General features: G+C 40.0%; 1 protein-coding gene across 1 annotated transcript; it reads left to right on the forward strand.

Moving 5' to 3' along the window:
• Positions 1-9,207: 9,207 nt before the first annotated feature.
• On the forward strand, positions 9,208-23,959 carry ZC3H15 (zinc finger CCCH-type containing 15). The gene is made up of 10 exons (XM_005145597.3): positions 9,208-9,433; positions 10,938-11,039; positions 14,829-14,940; positions 16,609-16,761; positions 17,846-17,937; positions 19,577-19,759; positions 20,428-20,574; positions 20,965-21,069; positions 21,308-21,434; positions 22,045-23,959. Exons 1-10 carry the CDS (start codon positions 9,356-9,358, stop codon positions 22,236-22,238), a joined length of 1,293 nt encoding a protein of 430 aa, XP_005145654.1. The 5' UTR covers positions 9,208-9,355; the 3' UTR covers positions 22,239-23,959.
• The last annotated feature ends 1,092 nt before the right edge of the window (positions 23,960-25,051 follow it).

A 25,051-nucleotide genomic window follows, 5' to 3' on the forward strand; every position in this document is an offset into this window, starting at 1 on the left:
CACCAACATGGCAATCCACCCTAGCTATTTTAACTAAAACTTTATCTGCTTACTGTCTTTCTGGTGCCCTCTATCAGGAGTCCCAGAGCACAGTTCACAAAGTGAAGTCTCCGTTCCCTGCTCCCACACTGGAGGAGCCCGGAAAGAAGCCTGGTGTTGGGAATCACCTAAACACATTGAGCTCCGCAATCATGTCACCAACACGGTAATCTGCCCCACCTTTCCTACCTAAAACTGTGCTTTGATGTGCCCTCTCAAGATCGTAGATTAAGGCTCTCGGTATGAATATCCAGCTCCTAAAGAGCAGAGGAGCCAGATCAGACAGATGGTGCTGGGTATCACCAACAGAGTGTGAGCTCCACAGTGGTGCTACAACATGGCAGTCTGCCCTTGCTATTCTAACAAAACCTCCATCTTCGTGCTGTCTTTCTGGTGCTTTCTCTCAAGCGTCCCAGAATTCATGAATACAGAGTTCCTCCCACAGTGGAGGAGCCCGGAAACAAACCTGGTGCTGGGAACCACCTACACAAAAGGAGCTCAACAATAGTGTCACCAACATGGTAATCTGCCCTTGCTTTGTTCCCAAAAAATCCATCTGCTTACAGTGTCTCTTTTGGTACACAGTCAAGGGTGTCCTGGAGCAAGGCTCACAGGGTGTAAACGTCTAGCCTCTTCCTAAAGCTGAGTAGGAAGGTCAGAAAGCTGGTGCTGGGCATCACCAACAGACTGTGAGCTCTGCAGCGGTGCCAGCAGCAGGGCAATCCCCCTCAGCTTTGCCATTTAAATCTCTATCCTTGTGGAGTGCCTCTTCTGTGCTCCCTCTCCAGTTCAAGGAACAATGCTCACAAACTGCGAACATCCAGCTAACGCATATACAGGTAATGAGCCAGGGCAGAAAGCTGGTGCTGGGAATCACCAACAGAGTGTGATCTCCACAATGGTGTCACCAACATGACAATCTGCCCCACCTTTGCTACCTAAAACTGAACTTCAATGTGCCCTTTCAAGATGCTGGAGCAAGGCTCTCAGAGTGTGAACATCCAACTCCTGCTTATACAGCTGAGCAGCCAGTTTTGACAGCTAGTGCTGAGCATCACCTATACCGTGTGAGCTCTGTAACAATGCTGCCAACATGGTAATCTGCCCTTGCTATTTTAGCTAAAACTCCACCTTGTGTGCTGTGGTTATGGTGTCCTCTCTCAGGTGTCCCAGAGCATCACAGTTCACAAAGTGAAGCCTCCATCACCTGCTCCCACACTGGAGGGCCCTGCAAAGGAAGCTGATGCTGGGAATCACCTACACACAGAGAGCTCCCATGATTCAACTTTATACTATAAATTAGATGCTGTTAAAAAAATAGTTTGTGATCATTATAGTAATAATCTGTGTATGTATCCTTGCAGGACCCATGATTCAATTTTATAATTGATGGTCATGATGGGATATTAGAATAAAGTATGGATAAAGGGTATAGAATGAGGGGAAATGTAACCTTAAATCTTAAATTAACAATAGCGTGTGTGCCTTTAACATAGTGGTGTAAACCAAACTATTATAAACTTATTAACATGTAGAGAGAAAGAAATGTTTGGCTGATGAGGGAAGGAACATCATGGGACTGATAACAACTAAGGAGACAGTAACTAGGACCAAGGATGCAAGCCTTTGAGACAGCAGAGTGGTGCCCAGAATGGAGTGAGACTGGAAGAGGACAGAGGCAAGGACACACCAACTGCTAGCTTGGCACTAAGACTTTGCAAGTGTGCGCAAGCACTGAGGTCATGTTTTCCCTGCAAAAACATACCACCAGGAACAAAAGGCTGCCTATTCATCAATTCATATGGACTCACGTGATCCTTCCTGGCTGTATTCGTACCCTTAACAAAGCAATTAGAAGTTTCTTGACATATTTTAATTGTAACTTGAGTGTTTGATTCATATGTTCCACTTTCCCACTAGCCTGAGATCTACCTAAGGTATGCACATACATATACCTTGGCACATACATATACCCTCTTTATTCCCTAACACTCTCCCACATACAAATAAAATATGTCAAGAAACTTCTTTAACTTGGTTATAAGCCCTACCAATTGCTTTGTTAAGGATACAGATACAGCCAGAAAGGAATCATTTGAGTCCAAATGAACTGTTTATATGGGCGGCTGCCGTGGAATGGACTCAGTCAGAGATCAATATGATCAGACAAAAAGCCATTTATTTCAAAGCATTAACTACACTATTATACTATTTTATACAATAACTGTATTAACTATACTTACATACTATTGCTTACACACACCTACAGCAATTTGGCATATCATGATTGGATACTTGTCTTGAAGACCCTTAGTGACTAACATATAATTGGTTAAGCACAGGTGTGAGAACTTGACCTCGAACACTTGCCAACAGTCCACAGTTCTCATAAATCAGTGAATTCCAGCTCCTTCTTATCTTGCTTGCTTAAGCTTCCTCGGGCCTCTCAAGGCCTTGCTGTATCTTTCAGAGTTATTCAGAGCTCATGTACCAAATATCCATTCTCCTGTGAGAACACTGTCTCCACAACGGAGATTTTACCCGTCAACCAAGGGAGCATATCATCACCTGGTTGCTCCAATGCTGGGACAATGGGGCTGATGATCACGAACTAGAACATACAGAAGCCAAGCAGCTGGGATCATTTGCTAGAGAGGGGGAATTGACAAATCAATTGCAAGACAGAAACAGTCCCTCAGTCTTTGGAGGCAGCACTTGGCAGATGTGAAAGAAAGGTTTCCATACAAGGATGATGTTATGAGTCGTTCGGCCAAGTGGATAAAGCTGCTAAGATTGAAGTGGCTCAGATGGGCTTAGACTGGCAACATAAAGGTGAATTATTTTTGGCCCGGTGGGCCCATGACACTTTAGGCCATCAGGGCAGAGATGCAACATATAGATGGGCCCATGATCGAGGGGTGGACTTAACAATGGACACTATTGCCCCGGTTATTCATGAATGTGAAACATGTGCTGCAATTAAACAAGCCAAATGGTTAAAGCCTCTTTGGTATGGAGGACAATGGCTGAAATATAAATATGGGGAGGCCTGACAGATTGATTATATCACACTCCCACCAACCCGCCAAGGCAAGCGCTATGTGCTTACAATGGGGGAAGCAACAACCAGATGGCTGGAAACATACTCTGTGCCCCATGCCAATGCCTGGAACACTATCCTGGGCCTTGAGAAACAGATTTTGTGGTGACACGCCACCTCAGAGGGAATTGAGTCAGACAATGGGACTCATTTCCGGAATAACCTTATAAACATTTGGGCCGAAGAGCATGGCATTGAGTGGGTATATCGCATCCCCTACCATGCACCAGCCTCTGGGAAAATTGAACGGTACAGTGGGCTGTTAAAAACTACACTGAGAGCAATGGGTGGGGGAACTTTCAAGCACTGGGATACACACTTACCAAAGGCTACCTGGTTGGTTAACACCAGAGGATCTGCCAACAGATCTGGTCCAGCCCAGTCAGAACCTCAACATATTGTAGATGGGGAAAAAGTTCCTGTGGTGCACATAAAGAATTTGCTGGGGCAGACAGTCTGGGTTATTCCTGCTTCAGGTAAAGGCGAACCCACTCATGGGACTGCTTTTGCTCAGGGACCCAGATATGCTTGGTGGGTAATGCAGGAAGATGAGGAACTCCAATGTATACCTCAAGGGGATTTGATTTTAGAGGAAAATAGCCAATGAACTCAATTGTATGCTGTTGCCTGCTATGTAATACTTTTATAGCCCACCAACTAGATGTCTTCAGGTCATCAGCGACTGGTCCTGACTTCCCTCTGACCATCATCCCAACAGAGAATGAACTTTGATGAAACCAGATGAGTTCTGAGGCAAAGGAACAATCAGCATCAGCAGGCAATGGTCCAACACTGCACACAGCCTCTCCTGCCCAATAAGGCTCTTACAAGAGACAGAATCTGACATCATGGACTGAATGGACTCAGCAGCTTTATATGGATTGGTCCATGCACTAAGGAATAATATCTTTCCCCCTGTCTGTGTCTGCATGTGGATGTATATATGTAAGAGCAATAGTATATTGAAAATGTGGGATCTGAGCGTGACATGAATTGTACAGAATAAGGTGTGGATACTGTCCTGGGTTCAGCAGTAGCAGTCATTATTGATGCTTCTTAGTAGCTGGTGCAGTGCTGTGTTTTTGACTTTCAGCCTGGGAACAGCGCTGATAACATCAATGGTTTTAGTTACTTCTCAAATGTTTAGTTTGACCAAGGACTTTGTGAGTCTCATGCTCTGCCAGGGAGGAGGGGAAGTCAGGGGGAAGCAGAGACAGGACACCTGACACAAACTAACCAAAGGGCTTTCCATACTACAGTGTGATGTAACTGGGAGTGACCCAGAAGGGCTGGATCACTGCTCTGTCAGGATGGTTTTTGATGGGTGATATAGTATTCTCTTTCCTTGTTATTTCCCTTATCCTTATTATTATTGGTAGTAGTAGTAGTGGTTTGTATTATACCTTAGTTACTGGGCTGTTCTTATCTCAACCTGTGGAAGTTACATTCTTTTGATTCTCCTCCCCATCCCTCTGGGAGCAGGGGAAGAAATGGCTGGGGAGAAGTGGATTGCGTGGCTAACTTGACAACAGGGTTTAAACCACAACACCATGTGAGTTACATTCTTTTGATTCTCCTTCCCATCTCTGCAGGAGCAGGTGGGGGAAGAGGGAAGAAGGGAGAGACTGAGTGAGCAGCTGTGTGGTTATGAGTTACCGGCTGGGCTTAAACCATGACATTGGGAGATATGATAATTTTTGCTACAAATGCAATGCAGTTTATAGGGGAGGAAAATATTATGGCCTGGTTTTTTGCCCAGTGGAATCACAGTGGCATTAGTAGAAGCTTGACTGACTTAAGTCAGCAAGTTGTCCCAATAGCTCAAGCAAAATATCCTAATTTCTAGACTGAATTACTCCTATTTAGGTTCCAAATACTGTGTGCTGCTACATGTATTTTCTTGATCCATCAGAAAATTAGTTATTATCAATCTTACCCAGTGTAATAAAGCATACATGTTAATCAGCCTCTCAGACTTCCCACTGCCTTGTGCTTCTTTGTGATTCTAATCTTGAAAACCAAATTGCAGACTATGAAGGAGCAAAATATTCTGTCCTTCTTGAGCACCCTGGTAGTGACATGTGTAAGAAATGGCTGGTACAGTTATGTAGCTAAGCATTCTGAAAATTAGTATACTTCATGAACTAGCTGGATCTTTCATGTTGCAGATCTGTGGGTGTTTTAAGCATAGCTTAAGAACAGCTTGTTGTTGCCTATAGAACAGCCTGTTTTCTTACTTTTAGTCCACATGATCATTTTAAAAATATGTCTTGTTGCTCAAATATTTTTGGATGCAGACTATCAGAAACTACTAATTTGGTGAGGAACAGGAGAATCTTTACTTATTGTACAAACTATGAAACTATATCACGATGAGACTTACTCGAAATAAGGAAATCTGTGCTACAGTGGTGAAACAGATTTAGATGCCTACAGGTCACTAGCGACTGGCCCTGACTTCCCCCTGACTATCATTCCAACATTGAACCCATCACTCTGGGTGAAGTGTGCTCATGTGCTGCTGTGTCTGAGCATGTGGAGTCACTGTAGCACAGAAAAAGTGCCAAGAACTACACTGAGAGCCATTGGTAGTGGGACTTTCAGACACTGGGATACATATTTACCAAAAGCCACCTGGTTGGTCAACACCAGAGGATCTGCCAACAGGGCTGGCTCAGCACAGTCAGCACTTTCACATACTGTAGAGGGGGATAGAGCTCCTGTGGCACACATAAAGGATTTGCTGGGGAATACAGTCTGGGTTATTTCTGCTTCAGGTAAAGGCAAACCCATTTGTGGGATTGTTTAAAATCTTAAAATCTGAAAAAAAATTTTTTTTTTGAAAATCTGTTATCAGCAACTACTACTTTTGGAACAAGCTGCCCAGATAATTTACAACTACCTGATCCTTGGAATTGTTCAATGCAGGGTTGAAACTAGATGATCTTAAAGTCCCCTCCAACCCAAACCACTCTATGATACTGGACCATTTTTCAGAACTCAAAAATTAACAAATTTTGATAATATATCCCCTTATGCATTCCACTTTTTTATAAAGCATTTTTTTTCTTAGTCCTAGTCATTCTAGTGGAAACAGGTACCTGTCACAAACAGTGAACACAATACCAAAGTTTTGTATTTCCTCCTATTGCACAAACTCCTCTACATGTAGAAAAGAGAGAGTCATGAAAGCCCATCATAGGAAACCAAAATAAAAATCACGTTTGTAGCATGGTCGGAGAACACACATGCAAGCTACAACATGAGAAACTAGCAGTGTATGTCAGGGCTAAGAAACTCCATGGAATTTATGTTTCAGACCATGATCCTGCTTAGACATCTGGAGGTGATTTGGGTTTGTTTCACCCTTTCTACAGAAAGATTTGTGGCATTCTTGGTGGAACCCAAACCCAACCTTGGCTCACTGAAAGAAAACAGAGGATAAAGGAAACTATCTTCCATCAGGCAGACTACCTTTGTTTCACACACTCAAACCTGGCCCACTTCTCATAAAGTATATGAAGTACAGGATACCATCTCTACACAGAAAGACTGCTTATTTACAAGGAATGGGGTAGTAGCAGAGTTCCCCAGGGCAGCGGGAAGCGAATATTCAAACATCCGAGCTCTTTGCTGTACCACATTCTCTCCCCATAATCCTAGCTACAGTGTGTCAATACACCCAATATAGGATCAGAGTTCAGCACTGTAATTCGGTTTTTGGAGTCAGTCTTTACAAAAAAATGTATCTGCCAAGTGGAACTCAGAGCGGAAAAAAAAGTACCATGCAAGCAACTAACTTAAGTTGTATTTATTGATTGTTGAAGTAGCCTGGGAGAATCTGGTTCTTTTTTTCCTGGCATTTGATTGTCTAGTTTGTAGGTTCTCTAGGATGATGTTACTCCTGGGGGATTCTAACAGGGCACAAGAGGTAAATTGTTCACAGTGAGAACAATGAGCCATTGGAATAATCTCCCCAGGGAAGTGGTGGACTCGCCAGTGTTGGACACTACTAAAGATTCATCTGGACAGGGTGCTGGGAGGTCTAGTCTAGGTCATGCTTTGCCTAGAAAGGTTGGACCAGGTGATTCTTCAGGTCCCTTCCAACTTTGTATTCTATGATTTTAAGAGTCTGATCCTAAGGAAATCATTGCTGTTGATAAGCATCGGTGTGCTGCATACTCATACAGCAGTTGCTTTCCCTCTGGCAAAGAAATCACATGTGTGTATGTAGTACAGCTACATACACACAAGTACACTATCACCTTACACGTCTCCACTCCCTCCATAAAACATGAAACACATGTGGACCAGTAGATTCAGCACCCTTCAGGCACTCTGAAGACAAACAGGGTTGTCTGGGTGCTGATTGCGTTCCTACAGCTGCCTGCAAATCTGCTGATGGGTTTTTCACCACCTGCTGCTTTTATAGCGGGCCTTCCCCTTAAGTGCCTTGCAAGGGCAGCAGTACTGCTAAGGGTGTCTGATCCCACAAGGCTGATCCTCATTCCTACCAATGCATGGCCAACTGCCACTCTGAACCTGTTCAGCCCTATCTGAATGTGAAATACGAACTCACTCCTCTAAACAAGGTAACAAGGTTTTATTGAGGGACCAAGTCAATACAGGAAAAGCAAACAGCACTGGGAGCATGACCGTAGCCAAAGGTGCACTGATTAGTATTTGTTACAGGTTTATATACTTTCACTACTGCATTAGTCACATACATATTCATAATTCCCACATATAGGTGGGGAATATTATAACTAGCTCCAGGAACTTATTATCGTAAGTCTCCTCCATTTGGCTTCTGCACACTGCTCTCCACTGATTGTGAGCAGGAGTCTTGAGGATGAAATAAGCAGTCTTCCTCTTGTGAGTAGGGGTCTTCAAGATGAAGTAAGCAGTCTTCCTCACAGTGTATTTTTCACCTTTGGCACAGTTGGATGCCCCAGTAATCACAGAACTAGCTGAAACCAGCCATATAGTAATTCTTTTGATAACTACCAAAGATTTAGAACAGTGTGATGTTCCTGCAAAATTTATTGCAGGGTGGGCAGACAAGGAGTATCCAAAGCTAGCAGATGTTTGGGAGGCTGTTTCTAAACTAAGTAGAAGGATGGTGTGAAATAACTCATTCATATTTAGTGGGGCCACTAAATCCTGTTATTTCACCACAGACTTACAACACATTGTTCTTTAAAGCTACTTTAGAAGACCAGCGTGAAACAATTAATTCATGTTTAGCGAGGCTACTAAATTCCACAGACTTACAACATAAACAGTTCTCTTTCTACAACCTAAGGTAAGCTAAAAAGTGTATTTTCCAGGCACTAGCTTTTCTTATATCATGCCCTCCCCCCTCTTTCTTTACCTTTACAGATTCTTTTACTATGTGACTCTGTTTTGCTCTAGAGTTCTGACCCTTTTTTAACTTCTTGTCTAATCTTGTGTCTTTATCGAGTTTGGTTTTGTTACTGTAAACTCGTGTAGTTATATCCACATAACTACACCTATGATTTGTGAAAGCCAGTACATTTATGTGTTTATCACATGAACTTCCTACTTTCAGGACAGCTGCTGTGCTCCGCAGGACTCGGGCTCATCATACCAGCTCGTTCAGCAGCCACCCGCTGGGAGGCCTGCCGCTTGAGCACGGCGGCGGTGCAGGCACCACCACCCAGCCACCGCCTACAGGGGCACAGGCCACGGTTCCCGCTGACCACCACAAGGCGCCTTTCCCAAGGCTGGGCTGAGATTCAACCGGGGTGGTCCCTCGGGGACCGCCATTCCCCTCACACAACCGTTTCTCCTCACAGCGCGGCACGACCTCTACGAAAGGCAAGGGGGAGTCCGCGCCCATGACTGCTGACAACAGCCCCCAACCCCACAGTTTCCCGGCGCCGCCAAGTTCCTCCGACCACGGTCTCACGCCCAGCGCTCAGCCAACAGTGGTCGGCACGGCACTGCCCCGCCCCGCCCGGCCCTCCCCCCATGACGTTAGACAGAGCACCCGGATATCACCCCGCAGCGCGCTGCCTGCTGGGAGGTTAATTGGGTCTTCGCTCACCACCTTCCCAGCGTACCTCGCGGCCGCCGGCACTACAAGCCGGGGGCGCGGCGCTTTTCTGGTGGTGGCGGTTTGTCTGTTCGCTCGCCCTGCGATTCTTAGAGCCGCCGAGTGAGAGCTAGCGTGGCCCTGCTAGCCGTTCAGCTATGCCCCCCAAGAAGCAGCAGCAACCGGCGGGGGGCAGCAAGAAGGCGGACCAGAAGAAGAAGGAGAAGATAATCGAGGTGAAGCGAACAGGGCCGCGGCCCTCCCCATGACTGCTGGGGCCTGCTGCTTCTTGGTGTTCCACTTCGAGTGCGGGGAGTTTTTCCTCTCACTTCTCCGCCGCTCCCTGTAGCAGTGGCGCAGGTGGTGTTGCCGGCGACTGCCGCCCTCCCTGAAAGCTCGCCACTGGTGCCCGAGTCCAGCCCCGAAGCGTCTGTGGGGGAGGCAGGTGGCTCCCGCGCCGCTCGCATCTGTCACATCATCTACCGTCGCTGCGCTTCTTGGATTGGGGTTTGGGTTTCCTGCCTGGGTATCTGTTGGCATGAAAGATAGTAGCTGCTCTGCTGTTTGGGCAGAATATCTGTCTACTACAAGTGTTCTTTTAGATCTAGCACTGTGCATTATTGTTTCTATGTTATTTGGGAATATTAGGGTGGCTGTTCTTGCTCTCTGTTTGCTTCAGATTTTCTGATGTTCTTGCTGGATTCAGTTCCATACAAAAACATGCAGCTGAAAGGAGAAAGATCTGCATTGATTAGTAACAAATACTACACAATTAAATTACACAGTGATTATATAGTCTGTGTTTCATTATATAGTCTTTGTTTCATTTGTATAGAAATGAAGTGTGTGAGTAATGTATTTTCTTTCCCAGATATTTTACAAATTACAGACTTTTTCAAATTAGCATAAAAGTAACTGAGGACTAACTGCGGTTAATAGGGGATATATCTGAAAACAGTGACTGGAAAGTTGGAACTGTTTATCTTTCTTTTATAATATACTTTTAGATTGTTAGAGCTTCCAAGAGTATGTTTGAACAGAAGTCTTATAACTGGGTGCACACCTATTACATTTTCCTTCAAGGAAAAAAGAGTCAGTATCAAGTCTGGATAGGTATGTAGTGTAGGCATTTCAGTTGCAGGAAATAATTTCTGATTCAAATACTCATTTGTTAGTGGGCTATCTATTTTTTTTAAGTACAGATAGGTCATGTAAAAACTTCTCTGACAGTAAAAATGGAGATGCAAAGGAAAAATTGTTTCAGGCAGCAAACTGAAAGTTCTTGCAGTGGATTTTAGAAAGTACAAACATCTGTCTGGACTTGACATAGGGGAAGGCCTTATCTTCAAGTTAATTAGAAAATGAAAGTGTGAAATAATTGAAAATAAAAAGTATAATATGTTACATGTGGCAATACCTGCATAAAAAATTTGTAACGTTTATATATTAATACTTTAAGATAGAAGTAATAAGCTATTTCAGGTACATAAAATACAAGGCATATTTACTGCTACTCAGTCTTCATACTTTCCTCAGTTGTGACTTGAGTGGCAGCATTTAGTAAGTTCTTTTGAAAAGAAAATTTAAAAAAATGGTGTGAGACTTCTGAATATTTTCCATACTGCTGGTTGGATTGCTTGTGGTGTTAGTCTGTTTAACTGAAAACTTTAGAAGAGTATCAAGTTTTTTCTTTTTGTAACAAAGTTGTTTCAGTTAATGTGGCTGTGTCTCTTGTTTTAGGACAGAACATTTGGCCTAAAGAATAAAAAAGGTGCAAAACAACAGAAATTCATCAAGGCTGTGACTCACCAGGTTAAATTTGGTCAGCAAAATCCACGTCAGGTAAGCATTTATTCTGTAATGTTTTCCCACTGCAGAGTCAAATAGTCTTTCACTAGACATCTAGATTGTCATCTAATCTTGAAGTAGAAAACGGTTGAGATGTAACTTGTCTAATGTGTTGTGACTGGCACAGATTTCACTAATAGTCCTCTTGCAAAACTTGTCTAGGTGGGAAGGATGTGCCTGTGTAGAGGTAATACACAGAGTACAGGAGTTTGGATTGTTTGTTTTTTTTTAAAAAAATGACCCACAACAAGGGTGGGTTTTTTGTTTACATTGTATTTTGATAGTAACATTATTAAAGTGTATCTCAAATGAAACTAGAAACTGGCTGTGAGCAAAGTACAGTTATAAGTTCTCTTTTTTTTCTGTAACTCCCACCTAATCTAAGAAATGGTCAACAGTTAAAAATATGAATAGCTGTTAGTAATAATAAAACTCAAATTGAGGGAAGATTAGAAAAAGTATAAGCCTGAATGTGCTTATTCTGCTTATGGAAGTATTTATTATTAATTAAAGTGAAAACAAGTCTGCATCTATTTGGTGATATTGTCAAAAAACCCTGAAATTCTCAGCCACTGTGTTTACACTGATCTTCTGCATGATGAATTAAAATGCGATGAGGCTGAGATACACTTAGATACTTAATGAGAAAGCATGGGTTTCATGAAAACAATATTATTAGGGAAGCGAACCAGGTCTCTTACAGGACTAGGGGGAGCTAGTTGCTAAGTATTTACACAGCTTCCTGCTTTATGAACAAGCTTGTGGAATATTTGCAGTGGCTAAATTAATGTTGTCATAATTTATGGTAAATTCCTTACATAACATTAAACCTGCACTTGGCAGGTTATTTCACCTTTAAGTTGATAATCTGGGTCATTAGATCTAATAATTTCTTGTGGAGAGGAGGACTGCTTCGATGTCACTTTGGAAACATTGGTGTTACTCAAATGTTCCTTCTGAAATTTCTGTACGAAATCCCTGAATCTGTAGCGTCAATAGGAATACCACTATGTAGACTACCCCAGTAATTTTGTTTTCATAGCTATTGACTGATGGAAGTTGGAATCTAATTTTTAGACTGGATCATACTTTCTTACCTTATAAAATAGTTCTCTGTTAAGGTTGTTCCTTAGAAAAAAAACCCCAAAAAATTAAAGCAATTTTTCTTGAGTTTCAAGATACGAATAGAATTGCTGTTAAGGTTTTCTTGGGTTTTGATTGTGGGTTGGGTTTTTTTGTTGTTGTTTGTTTGCTTGTTTTGTTTGTGTGTTGGGTGGTTTTGTGTTTGGTTTTTTTTTTGGGGGGGTGGTGTTTTGGGGTTTTTGTGGTGGGTTTTTTTTTTCCTCTTCTCACTTGTTTGGGGTTTTTAAAAGTTAGCCTCATGCTTTTTGAACCCTAGGGTGAAACAAAAGCAATTCTTAAAGTACTCCTTTTAATAGCTACATATATATGTCTGCATGTTACATAAAATAGGACCTTTCAGTATGGGGCACCTCCCACTAGACCAGGTTGTTGTAAGGCCCATCCAGCCTGGCCTTGAGCACTGCCAAGGATGAGGCAGCCACAGTCTCTCTGGGCAGCCTATGCCAGGGCCTCACCACCCTCACAATAAAGAATTTCTTCCTTGTATCTCAGTCTCCCCTCTGTCAGTTTAAAGCTGTTCCCCCTTGTCCTGTCCCTACAGGCCCTTGTAAAAAGTCCTTCTCCAGATTTCTTGTAGCCCCTTGAGGCACTGGAAGCTGTTCTAAGGTCTTCCTGAAGCCTTTTCTTCTCCAGGGTGAACAAGCCCAGCTCTCTCAGCCTGTCTCCGTAGGAGAAATGCTCCAGCCCTCAAAGCATCTTTGTGGCTTCCTCTGGACTCATTCCAACAGGTCCACATCCCTCTCGTGTTGGGGCCCCAGAGCTGAACACAGTCCTGCAGGTGGGGGTCTCATGTGAGTGGAGTACAGGGGTAGAATCACATCCTTTAACCTGCACAGTTGGCACACACTTGGCTTTCTGGGCTGTAAGTGCACGCTGACAGCTCATAGAATCATAGAATAGTTAGGGCTGGAAAGGACCTCAAGATCATCTAGTTCCAACCCCCCTGCCATGGGCAGGGACACCTCACACTAAACCATATCACCCAAGGCTTCATCCAACCTGGTCTTGAACACTGCCAGGGATGGAGCATTCACTACCTCCCTGGGCAACCCATTCCAGTACCTCACCACCCTAACAGTAAAGAATTTCTTCCTTATATCCCGTCTAAACCTCTGCTGTTTAAGTTTCAACCTGTTCCCCCTTGTCCTATCTACAGTCCCTAATGAGTAGTCCCTCTCCAGCATCCCTGTAGGCCCCCTCATGGTGAGCTTCTTGTCAACCAGCCTCCTAAGTCTTTCTCCTCAGTGCTGCTCTCATTGCAGTCTCTGCCTAGCCTGTATTTGTGCTTTGGATTGCCCTGATCTTGGTACAGGACCTTGCAGTTGACCTTGATGAACTTCATGAGGTTGGTCCATCTCTAAGTGTGTCCAAGTCCCTCTGGATGGCATCCCTTCCCTCCAGCATGTTGATTTTGCCACACAGCTTGGCATCATTAGCAAACTTGTTGAGGGGACACTCAATCCCACTGTCCGTGTCACTGGCAACAATGTTGAATAGGCTCAGTCCCAGCAGTGACCCCCAAGAGTCACTGTCACCAGTCTCCACTTGGACATTGATCCATTGACCAGAACTCTGAGTGTGACCATCTAGCCAATTTCTTATTCACTGAATGGTCTATCTGTTAAATCTATGACTCTTCCATTTAGAGACAAAGGATTGTGAGGGACAGTGTCAAATGCATTGCACAAGTCCAGGTATATGATTTCAGTTGCTCTTTCCTCGTCCACCAATTCAGTGGCCCCATTGTAGAGGGCCACCAAATATTAGGTACGATTTGTCATTAGTGAAGCCATATTGGCTGTTACCTGTCAGCCCCATGTGCCTTAGTATACTTTCCAAGCTTGATCTTGCCAGGCACCGAGGTAAAACTGACCAGTTTGTAGTTCCCTAAAATGTAATTATGCTTGTCCCATGTTCTCTTTCATCTGCCTTCATCCCTCTCTGGTATAAACACAGACCTTTTCTGGCTTATCCAGAGTCAGGGTTTTTTTCTTTGACACAAATTTTTCATTTCCTGGGTGAACCTGTTTTTCAGTCTTTGGCTCCTAGTACTTGTAAAATAAATGTTTTTGTCTTACAAATCACTGGTTTTCAATGAAGCATTGATATGTTGAATTTATACCCGTTCAGACAAAGTGTTCTAAAAGCAGTTTCCAACTTCTACAGAAGTTTCCTGGAATCGTACTGGTATACATGAAGAGAAAGAACAAAGCAGCATTTAAAGGCACTACAGATAGGCTTTTTGCACAGATCTGGAAGTAACCACGTTGAATCGTTGCATTGTTAATATATCACAAAAGAGCAACTAATTTTCCTCTCCTAATCTCAGTATCTTTCACCTGATTTTCTAGTCTGTAAAGGTGCAGTAAAGGTAACTTGAGTGATCTAATGGCACCTGACAGTATTTAACACGTCCGACAAATTACATTTGTAGTATCTTCTGTTTGAAAGGTCAGTACCACTAGATGGCACTGGCCGTTCGTGCAAAGGTATGAATTCTGAGCAATTTAGGAATCACAGGTTTTTTCCTCCTTTATAAACCAGTTCGGAATGATTTGCTATTTTAATGTACAGTTCAGGTGAAGTGAGTAATGACATTCTAATTTCATATTAATAACTTCAAATTTGGGTTCATTATAGGCTGCTCAATCAGAAAGTGAGAAGAAACTGAAAAAAGAAGATAAGAAAAAAGAATTACAAGAATTAAATGAACTCTTCAAGCCTGTGGTTGCTGCACAGAAAATTAGCAAAGGTATGGGTAACTAAGTTCTCTTCAACTATGTTCTCTTGATCATATATCTACTTCAGGTAAAAGAATCCTTTAAAAATGTAAGTTCATTTTTTTTAATAAAGTGGATACGGCTGTTTCTTTCTCTGTCTTGTGTACCAAGTACTTGTTTGGTTTGTTTGTTTTTTGTGTGGGTTTTTTTGTTGTTGTAGATGTTTTTTGTGTTTTTTGTTGTTTTTTTTTAAGATCATTAAATATCAAAAGCTATGTTGATGGGACAGCTGTAGTTACTTTGTTGTATTCAGGTTTGTTAATTAGATGCTTCTGGATGAATGGCATAAGGTTTTGTGTGTTATGGTATTTGTTTAAAGCAGCCTGTCTCTGCAGGGAAATGTGAATATTTAGATATTACAAGGAATTTAATATAATTGTCTTCATATCGAAATCATATTCAAATCAGAACAGTAAGTTTTCCAATTACTTCTGTCCTACCTCATAATTAAACAGCAGGACTTGATTTCAGAAGTGTGGTCTTGAACTTGGTTATTGAAAAAACTCGTTTTGTTATGAAAAGTGTTTGATAACTCTGAGGAACTCTGCAGTTGACTGCCATGTGGGAGGAAAAAAATAATACTTTTTAGGATTGAACTAAATATTTATCAACTCTTTGCTTTATTAATCTTTTGGAACTAATTATGCATAATAATTTTTGACTAGACAGGTGTGACTTCCATATGTCTTTAAAGCAAACCTGGTATTTGCTCATTGTGTCACATAGCAAGCAAAGGCCAGTTTTCATTTTATGAGCTGAAGTGTTCAGTTTTCTCCAGATAAAGTAGCTCTTGGTTTACAGTTATTTCAGAGGACTAGTACTGTTTTAATTAAAGCTTTGACTTTCTGTTGAGATTGAGTGGATCCATAAGAAAGCTTCTTGGCATTGTTTAAAAACTAGATTACTTTAATGGAGAATTCAGCTGGGTATTGCAATACATGTTCTAAGCATTAGTGACTTGCAACCAGTGTAAAAACAGGAAGTGAAAAACTCGAGCTTAAAATCTTACATAAGTATTCAATGAATGTTAAAGTATTTCTGATTTAATCATGTCTCATAAATACATTTCTACGTGCTCTCATTTCTTCTCTCACCTCCTAATGGTCAAATAATTCCTTTAGTGGGATGATAGTTACTTAAACTGTGATTAGGTTGATTGAATAGTTCATGCTGTATGAGCAGCCATTTTCTTTCTATTTTTAAAGAAAGTGAATGAGTGCAGCATAGATTATTAGAATTTGTTTTGGTGTTGATCCATTAAGGAAAGGCTGAAATCAGGAGATGCTTTATTGTGTATTAGCAGAGAATTACCTTATTGTATAGGAAGGACGTTGCCCAGAGTAGGATCTTGTATGTGTTACATTATATGAATAAATAATTTCCTCAGGCAAACTGCTGTCCATATTTCCTTAAATACTGCAATGCCAGCTTTGATACTTAATGCATGTATTGTGCTATACAAACTAAATAAGACATTTTCAGGGCATGAAATATTTACTTGTGATGAACTTCATATTAAAAAAAACCTTCAGTTTTTAAAAACAGATTCTGAAGTTTGTGTTCTCAAAACTTTTAATATACAGCTTTTGCTTAAAAATGTTAAAATATTAAAAAAAACCCCAAACCCATTCTTCCCTCAGGTGCTGACCCCAAATCTGTAGTTTGTGCTTTCTTCAAACAAGGACAGTGCACTAAAGGAGACAAGTGCAAGTTTTCTCATGATTTGTCTCTGGAACGGAAGGGTGAAAAACGAAGTGTCTACATTGATGCAAGAGATGAGGATCTTGAAAAAGGTATACAACTTATACAAAATTATTAGTAAACTATTCTGATTCCGAAACTGGACTTTTAAGAGTCTTGTGGTTGTGATCCTGAAGAACCTACTCAGTGACCAGAGCAACCCACACCACTATGTTCAAAGTGATAAACAACAGTGAAGCTCTTTTAAAGAACACTTGTGAACGTACTTCTTAATAACTTATTCAGAAAAAAATTTGACCTAGTGACATATACCTAGTGGTATTTTTTCAATTCTGTCGGATAGCACTTTACAACAAGCAGGTAGCAAGTTGCATAGTGTTTGGTCTTTCTGGTAGTTGCTAGTTTCTTCCCAGTTCTATAAAACGGAAGTGCAAAAGGAGGAAGTGTAAAGAGTAACCAGAGTTACTTTCCAAAATTATTACTAGTGTTTGCCCAAATGTGCACATTTGCATAATTCGGGATACTCTTTGGAGTTTTTTATCTGACTTGTCTCCCCAAATAATTTGTTTGCTATGTGCTCTGGATTTTACTTTTACTTAGCAGGGGTTACAGATTTTATAGTCAAAATAATTTCTTTTGGTTTTCCTCAATTCATGATGTCTCAGTCTTCATTTGAATTTTAGCCTGTGTCATCCTAAATGAATGTGATAGGCTCCCACAGATTCACTACTACTGTTGCCATTGGTGGTCTTGCTTCTTTTGATGGAACCTTTTTTTAAATTTTAACACATGAAATATAATATTACCTCTTTCAATCTTCAAGTTCTATTACCTGTATTTTTGGTCAATAGCCTTCAACCTTTTCTTTTCCTCAGTCATAACATTTTTCTTCTCTCTTGTCTAATGTACAGATGGGATGATGGAATTTTTTAGTCTTTCAGTGAGACACAAATTATGCGTGTCAAAATATGAATTTCTGAGGCTTTTGAGGAAGCAGTCTTGTGAGCAGCAAAAGGGAGTTTGAAAACTTTGTCATAAAAGCCTGAATTTATTTTCTGTTCTATAACTAAAATGTAAAAATTGCCTATTAAAACTGTTACTAGGAAGCAAAATGACAGCAGTGTTTAGTATTTGAAGTTTTTATGTCTATTGGAATTTTCTGTTGTCTTTTTCTAGATACAATGGATAACTGGGATGAGAAGAAGCTGGAAGAAGTGGTGAACAAGAAGCATGGTGAGGCGGAAAAGAAAAAACCCAAAACTCAAATAGTATGTCTCTGTTTTTTCTTTTTCCTTTTTTTTTTTTTTCTTCTGAGCTGTAGTAGAGACAATTAACTACAGACTGGTATTAGATGCATTTATCATTATCTTGGAGACTGAGTGGGTTATCATAGCAATATTCTGAGTCTACAGTACTTACAATAATGTTTTTATTTTAAAAAAACAAACCCAAAGCTTTCTCAATCATCATAAAGTGTTTTTTTGTGTTAAACACAAATGGTATGCAGATGAAGTGCTGTTGTGGTTTAAACCCAACCATGCAGCTCGTTCACTCACTCCCCCCCTTCCTCCTCCAACTCCCCGAGAGTTGGGGAGGAGAATCAAAAGAGTGTAGCTTCCAGGGGTTGAGATAAGAACAGTTTATTGACTAAGGTATAACACAAATCACTACTGCTACTACCAATAATAATAATGATAAAGGAAATAACAAGTGAAGAGAATATGACACCTCACCACCCGCCGACTGATAACTTACCCCACCCCTCCTGACCTAGCACCGACTGATACCTCCTCCAACCCTGCAGTCCCCTAGCCCTTCCGGGTAGCTCTCAGTTACATCCTGGGGCATGATGTGCTGTGGTATGGAATACCTCTTTGGGTAGTTTGGGTCAGGTGTCCTGTCTCTACTTCCTCCTGGCTTCCCCTCCTCCCTGGCAGATCATGAGGCTCAGAACATCCTTGATCAGTCTAAACATTTGAGCACTAACTAAAAGCATTGGTGTTATCAGCACTGTTCACAGGCTGAAAGTCAGAACACAGTGGTGCACCAGCTACTAAAAAGGAGAGAAAAAACTGCTGAACCTAGGACAAGTGCTTTTAAACTGGAAATGCTGAAAGAATTTGTAATATATCTAATGCATCACACTTGCTTAGAAGATTCAAGTATTGTGATTAGTTAGATCTGTTATTTCATTCCAGTAACTGCTATATATATATTGGCTTATTCATGGACTGAGTTACATTTAAGCATGTAAGTTTAAAGTTCTCTCCTGTAAGCTGAAATTTACTAAATGAGGCATTTGTAGTTCCTGACCGCTGACTTCAAAAGTATTCTTCAGGTTGTGTTCTAAATGGTATAGTTCATTCTTCAGGATTATTGCACCTTATTTTCAATACTAAACAGATAATCTCTTCAATACTGCTTAAATTTGCAAAAGTTAAATTTCAGTATGGCTAAGTGTGACCTATGAATTGCTTGTTAGAAGTTTCAGAATGACATTTTAAGCTCAGGATCATGAGCTGGGACATTTAACATCTGATGCAGATTATACTTATTTTTATTAAAACTACAGTGGTGTTGGCGAGCAGGAAGAGAGAGACTGTCAGTATGCTTCTATGTTTGCTGCTGGCTTTAAAGCAGTACACACTTGCCAGTCTTTTGAGTCATCCAGGCTTTCTAATTTGGGATTATAATAAAGGAGAAAAGCTCTTTAGCTACATGAGTTTTACATAAGTAGCAACTTATTTTGTCTGCTTTTTTAGTAGCAATGCATTTCACATGTTTCTTCTATTTTGAGCACAACTGGCTTTGAGTTACTGTACTTCTGACATGTAGTAGCTATACATTTAGTGTAAATTGCTAGGGATGAAAAAAGAATGTGGTGCTAACAACTCTTGTTTTAAACAGGTCTGCAAATATTTCCTTGATGCTATTGAAAACAACAAATATGGATGGTTTTGGGTATGTCCTGGTGGAGGAGACAACTGCATGTATCGCCATGCTCTTCCTCCAGGTTTTGTATTAAAAAAAGATAAAAAGAAGGAGGAAAAGCAAGATGAAATTTCTTTAGAAGATCTAATAGAAAAAGAGGTAAAGTTGTCATTCAGGTACCTTTTGGTAGTATTTTTTTCATTACTTTGAAGATACAGTTGTAAATAACTTCCTAATTAATTTCAAAGTATAAAATGTTTCTAGAGCTGTGTGAGCTAGGGTGAAGGATGTGTAGTATCTGACTCGTGTTTTTGTTTAGAAACTACTACCCGGTAAATAGATTAAACTATGGCTGCATACTTAGTGCAGGTGTTGCTAATCCTTTATCTGTTACAACTGCTTCTATGGGCCTTTGTCATCCTCAGCTCATTGCTACCGTAGTTTTTGTATAACTCTGTAATGAGAAAGCAACACCAAGAGAATGGGGCCTTCTGAAGTTTTTGCATGCTGCTCTGCTTATTTCTGTCAGTATTACCTGGCAATGTTGCTCTGAGGAGAACCTGAGCAATTATCATTGGCTTCTTTCCTCCTGCATTTTTCATTTTAATTTTCATGTCTGTTCATCTCCAAAAGGAAATCTGTGTGTTGAGTCAAACTGGGCGGATCGTGTGTGTTTAACAGTGGTGAGAGTGAAGATGGAATTAAAAAGAAATATTTTTATTAGTTTCTGGAGAAGAATAATTAAATCTCTAATAGTTATAGCCTTTGGAAATAATTTCTAGCATTAACTAATCTCTTTACTTGAAACTAATCTCTTTACTTGACAGCGTGCTGCCTTAGGACCAAATGTTACCAAAATTACTCTAGAGTGTTTTATTGCATGGAAGAGAAGAAAAAGACAAGAAAAAATTGACAAAGCTGAGCAAGATATGGAGAGGCGGAAAGCAGATTTTAAAGCTGGCAAAGCATTAGTGGTATGTTCTCCAGTCCAATTCTTACCATAAGAAGAAAAGTGTAAGTTCTTGTAATAAGGTAGCTGGCCTGGAGTTGCCTTTTCCTTTTCTAGCCCCCATACCCTCTACACCCCTTTTCTGAAGGGTTTTTTGTTTGGTTGGTTGGTTTGGTTTTTTGTTTGGTTGTGGGTTTTTTCTTTTTTTTTTTTTTTTTGTTGTTTGTGTTTGTTTTTTTGTTTTGTTTTGGGATTTTTTTGTTCTTTTTTTCTGGGGGGACATGGGTGTGCTTGGGTTTTTTTGTGGGGGGTGTTTGTGTATAGCAGTACAAATTCTAAATTCTGTGAAATCCTAAATTAATAGTGGGGTTTTTTGTTGTGGTTTTTTTCTTTTTTTTTTTTTCCCTGTAAATAGATCTGTGGACGTGAAGTATTTGAATTCCGCCCAGAGCTGGTTGATGCAGATGATGAAGAAGCAGATGACACCCATTATATTCAAGGAATAGGAGAAGATGATGAGGTAAAGAACTATATTAAATTGAGTAGTATTTCAAGTTTAATTCAAGTGTGAAATCTTTTTAATTTGAGATCTTTTACAGTGCAATTAGTAAGCTTGGTTCATAATTTAACACCACTGCAGAGTAGATTTTGTCAAATTTGTGTCAAAAGGAAGATTAAAGAATTTTGTATAAATCCTTTAGGAATGAGAATTTCTGTGGAGAAGTAATGCACACAGAGCATCTTGGTTTATTTTTCAGATGGAAGACCCTGTGTGTATAAATGATGTAGACTTGAACCTGTATGTCCCAAAGGCTGTAGACGAGACTGGTATTACTGTGGCTAGTCCTGAGCGATTCAGCACATACAGTTCAATAGAAAAAGATGGTAAGTTCATTTATTTAGGCATCACTAATACAAGATTATTAATATAAGAGCTTCCCAAAAGACAGGTAGAAAACAGTTTCACTTCCCTGCCCTTTTTAAGCAGATCAAGAACTGATACCAATGGTACATACAGTTATTAAAGAAAAAGCTTGTAGAAAATCCTATGTGCTTTATATATATATGCTATATGAACAAAAATCAAAGTTTTCTTCGTTTTTTCTAGCTAGCTTACGTTAGCTTGTAATTTCTTAGAGCAAAGTCTTGATCTCTGTGTGCTTGCAGAATGCATATGATGATCTTAAAGATACTGAGTCTTTTAAGTGCAGACATTCAGTAGGAGCAGCTTATTAAACTTGACCTAGTTACAAAAGCAGGAGTTTGAGGAGTTGGATGTTCCAAGGTTTTGGTTTTTTAACCTGTTCTAGTAATTGGTGATCTAAACCTCCATATTAATTGGGTACATGCAATTTAACTGATATAAGTCGACATAAATTCAAATAAAGTGACTTCTTTATGGTTTCAAAACTTTAAAGCCTGTTTAGTAGGATTGTTAATTAGTGATTAAGAAACTTGTGACACTGAAATGTATAAGAATTATTTTTACTTGCAGATAATAAATTAAGTGAAGCTTCTGGTGGTGATATAAACAGCAGTGAGCAAAATGACTTGGAGGAAGATAATGATGAAGATGAGGAGTTGGAAAATGGAGTAATTGATGCAGTTCCAGTTGATGAAAATCTTTTCACTGGAGAGGACTTGGATGAACTAGAAGAAGAACTGAACACTCTTGACTTAGAAGAATGAATTAAAAAGCTCAAGTGAGGAATTAAATCTATGTGACAAAATGAAAACTGACTATATTATTTTTTACTCCATAGAGTTCTTAAACAGGATGTTTATGGTTACCCAGCTGATTCTGATGAGCACATCATATACCAGGAATATTTTCCTTGAGTCTCATCTACTCCAGTTTTGACTATGCTCACAGTAAAATATTCAGAGTAGTTGAGAATTGCCTGGCAGTTGAAGTTGCAGAAAACCAGATTATAACTTTCAGCTTAAAGTAGGAAGTGTAGCTTCTTTGCCAGTATGAAAGTGTAAGTGGGCAGTTTGATACTAGGTACGGTATAAAACATTCTTCACCAGAACTGCATTTTTATTAGTGATTGTGGTGATTCAGAAACTGCCCAAAGTGTTCTTTAGGCAACATACTCTAATGAAGCTGATGCAGATTATGCTTCAAGTGGTGATTACCTTTATTTGATCAGCTGGATATTGAAGATTGTGAACTCGTACATCATACAATACAATATGGTGCCCTTTGTTTAAAGTGTTTTAAAATTTCCCACTGCCTTTTGCCAACAAAACTAAATAAAAACTATCAACTTTAAAAAATGTGTATGGATTTCTCTGTTTAAGTTACGTTATCATACGAAACTGTTAATACCTTCATTTTCTAATACAGCGATAAATACTTCTCTCTCCAGTTCTGATGTAGAAGTGACAATGGCTTTTGTTAAATTACAGTTAACTGCAGTTATTTTTCTACACTTAATGCAGCATAAAATTCAGCTGCTGATTTTGTTTTCCCATGCTGTTCTCTCCTACCCATCCATTAACTGATTTAATATGTTATACCTTACTCACTGTTATTTGAGTCTCATTCTATCCCTGCTGTGTTTTGTGTATTAGCTAAGATTTCAAGCTCTGTAGAGCAGGGATATTGCAGTCTAAAAAATGCCTTGCATATTTTTGGTGTTCTATCAATAACACCAAGTTCTGCAGTACAAAATTGCCTCAAAGTGGAGCAGTGTTGTACTCTGTGTTGTGTACCATGTAGGCAGCATTTACTGTCAGGCTTAAATGGAGTCGGTGTGTCCTTCAAAAATCTATTGAATCCCTGCCATAAAGATTTCTCAGTAGTAGGGCTTTTTCAAAGGTTATGCTTCCTTGCCACACAAACAGTATCTGCAATAGTATTGCTGAGCTAGTGCTATCATTCGTATAATTTTTTTTTTCCTAAAACCTTTAAATTACTCTTTAAAAGGTCATTAAGATTTATGGCATTGTTAGTGACCTTTCTCAAACTGCTTTTGAGTGGTACTATTAGCTTTACTGGTTATTTCTCACACTACTAAATTGACTCTTGAATCTTGAATGCTGTTTTTAAAATGTCTGACTTAATTATTTTGCCCTTTTGGGGGTCTGTGGCATTTGTTCTTTTCTATAGGAACAACAAGCAGTGTTTGGGAGAAGGAAGCCTACTGAAATTGACTTATAAATGTAAGTATTTAAGGAAGAGCTGCAATATCAGGTATAAATATTTATTTATAGAAAGAAGAATCTATAGGTTCTTCATAGAAGAATCTCCATAAACAGTGCTGACAGATTATTGTATTATACTGGCCAGTGGTAGGATACTTGGATATCAGGACACTCAAGAATACAAACCATTGGAATGTATGATGCATAATTTTCTGAAGTTGTATATTTTAAATGGGAATAAAAGTAATCATTGTCAAGAATGAAAATGGCTTTCTATATTCTGTCTTAGAGGCTGGTATGTTGTATATAATGCTGGTCTGATCTGTTTCACTGATCTAAACAGGTTAAATGCTTGGCCCAGTGTTGTTAATTTGCATTTCACAGTGGAGGAATTACAGGGTAACTCATTTCAGGTAATAAAACACAGAAGCAGATGAGCAGAGAAAGGAGTGTCTCTGTACTCTTTTGAGTGAGGTACTGGAATAGATTGCCCAAGGAGGTTGTGAATGCTCCATCTCTGGTGGTGCTCAAGTCCAGGTTGGACAGAGCCTTGGGTGACATGGTTTAGTGTGAGGGGTTGGAACTTGATGATCTTAAGGTCCTTTCCAGCCCTGTTCTATGATTCTATGCATGCATCATTTAAACATTACAAGTCACTTTGCAAAGTATTAGAGTATCTTGAGTATCTGTAAATTGAAGAAAAACTTAGTTTTGTAGGCAGTAGTTTTTGGTGGATTACTTCAGATGGCCAGGAAATAGTAGTTTGCTATGTCTTTTTGGTTTTCACCCTTTCAGCTTTGGCACTTCTAAATGGATTTGTTCCAGCCTCTTGGCTTGATTGGTGTGTCTAGCTTTTAACAATGAAAGTAGCGTGATTGCCTTTAAAGAAGTCTTCGTTAGTGTAGTATTCAGGCATGCTTTTGAGGATTAGTAACAATATGCTGCTGCTTGTTCCTTCTGCTTCAATATAGGCTTGAATATAACCTGTTAGAAGTTCCTGATCTTGTGGATTAAAGAAGCTTAAACTTGCAGCAGATAGGGCATTTCAGTCAGTTAATGCTCAATTAAAAATTAATGCCAAGGCCTGACTTAGGCTAGGTGATGGATTAATATATTGGAAATGAATGCTGTGATAGAATTGAGTCTACCTCAGTGTGACTTACCACCAAATTATTGCTATTGATGCAAATTTCTTGAAATTAGTCTGATATAAAAGGGAGTAATGGAAAAATGAGAATCTGAATTCTAAAACAGTAGTATCTTCACTTCAGTGGCCGTCCAGTTTGTATTGGTCAAAAATACTGTTTCACAATTACAGAAGCAGGAAGGCTTGGTGTGAGACATGCACTGGA

The sequence above is a fragment of the Melopsittacus undulatus genome, chromosome 8 (assembly GCF_012275295.1).
Source record: "Melopsittacus undulatus isolate bMelUnd1 chromosome 8, bMelUnd1.mat.Z, whole genome shotgun sequence".
NCBI lineage: Eukaryota > Metazoa > Chordata > Aves > Psittaciformes > Psittaculidae > Melopsittacus > Melopsittacus undulatus.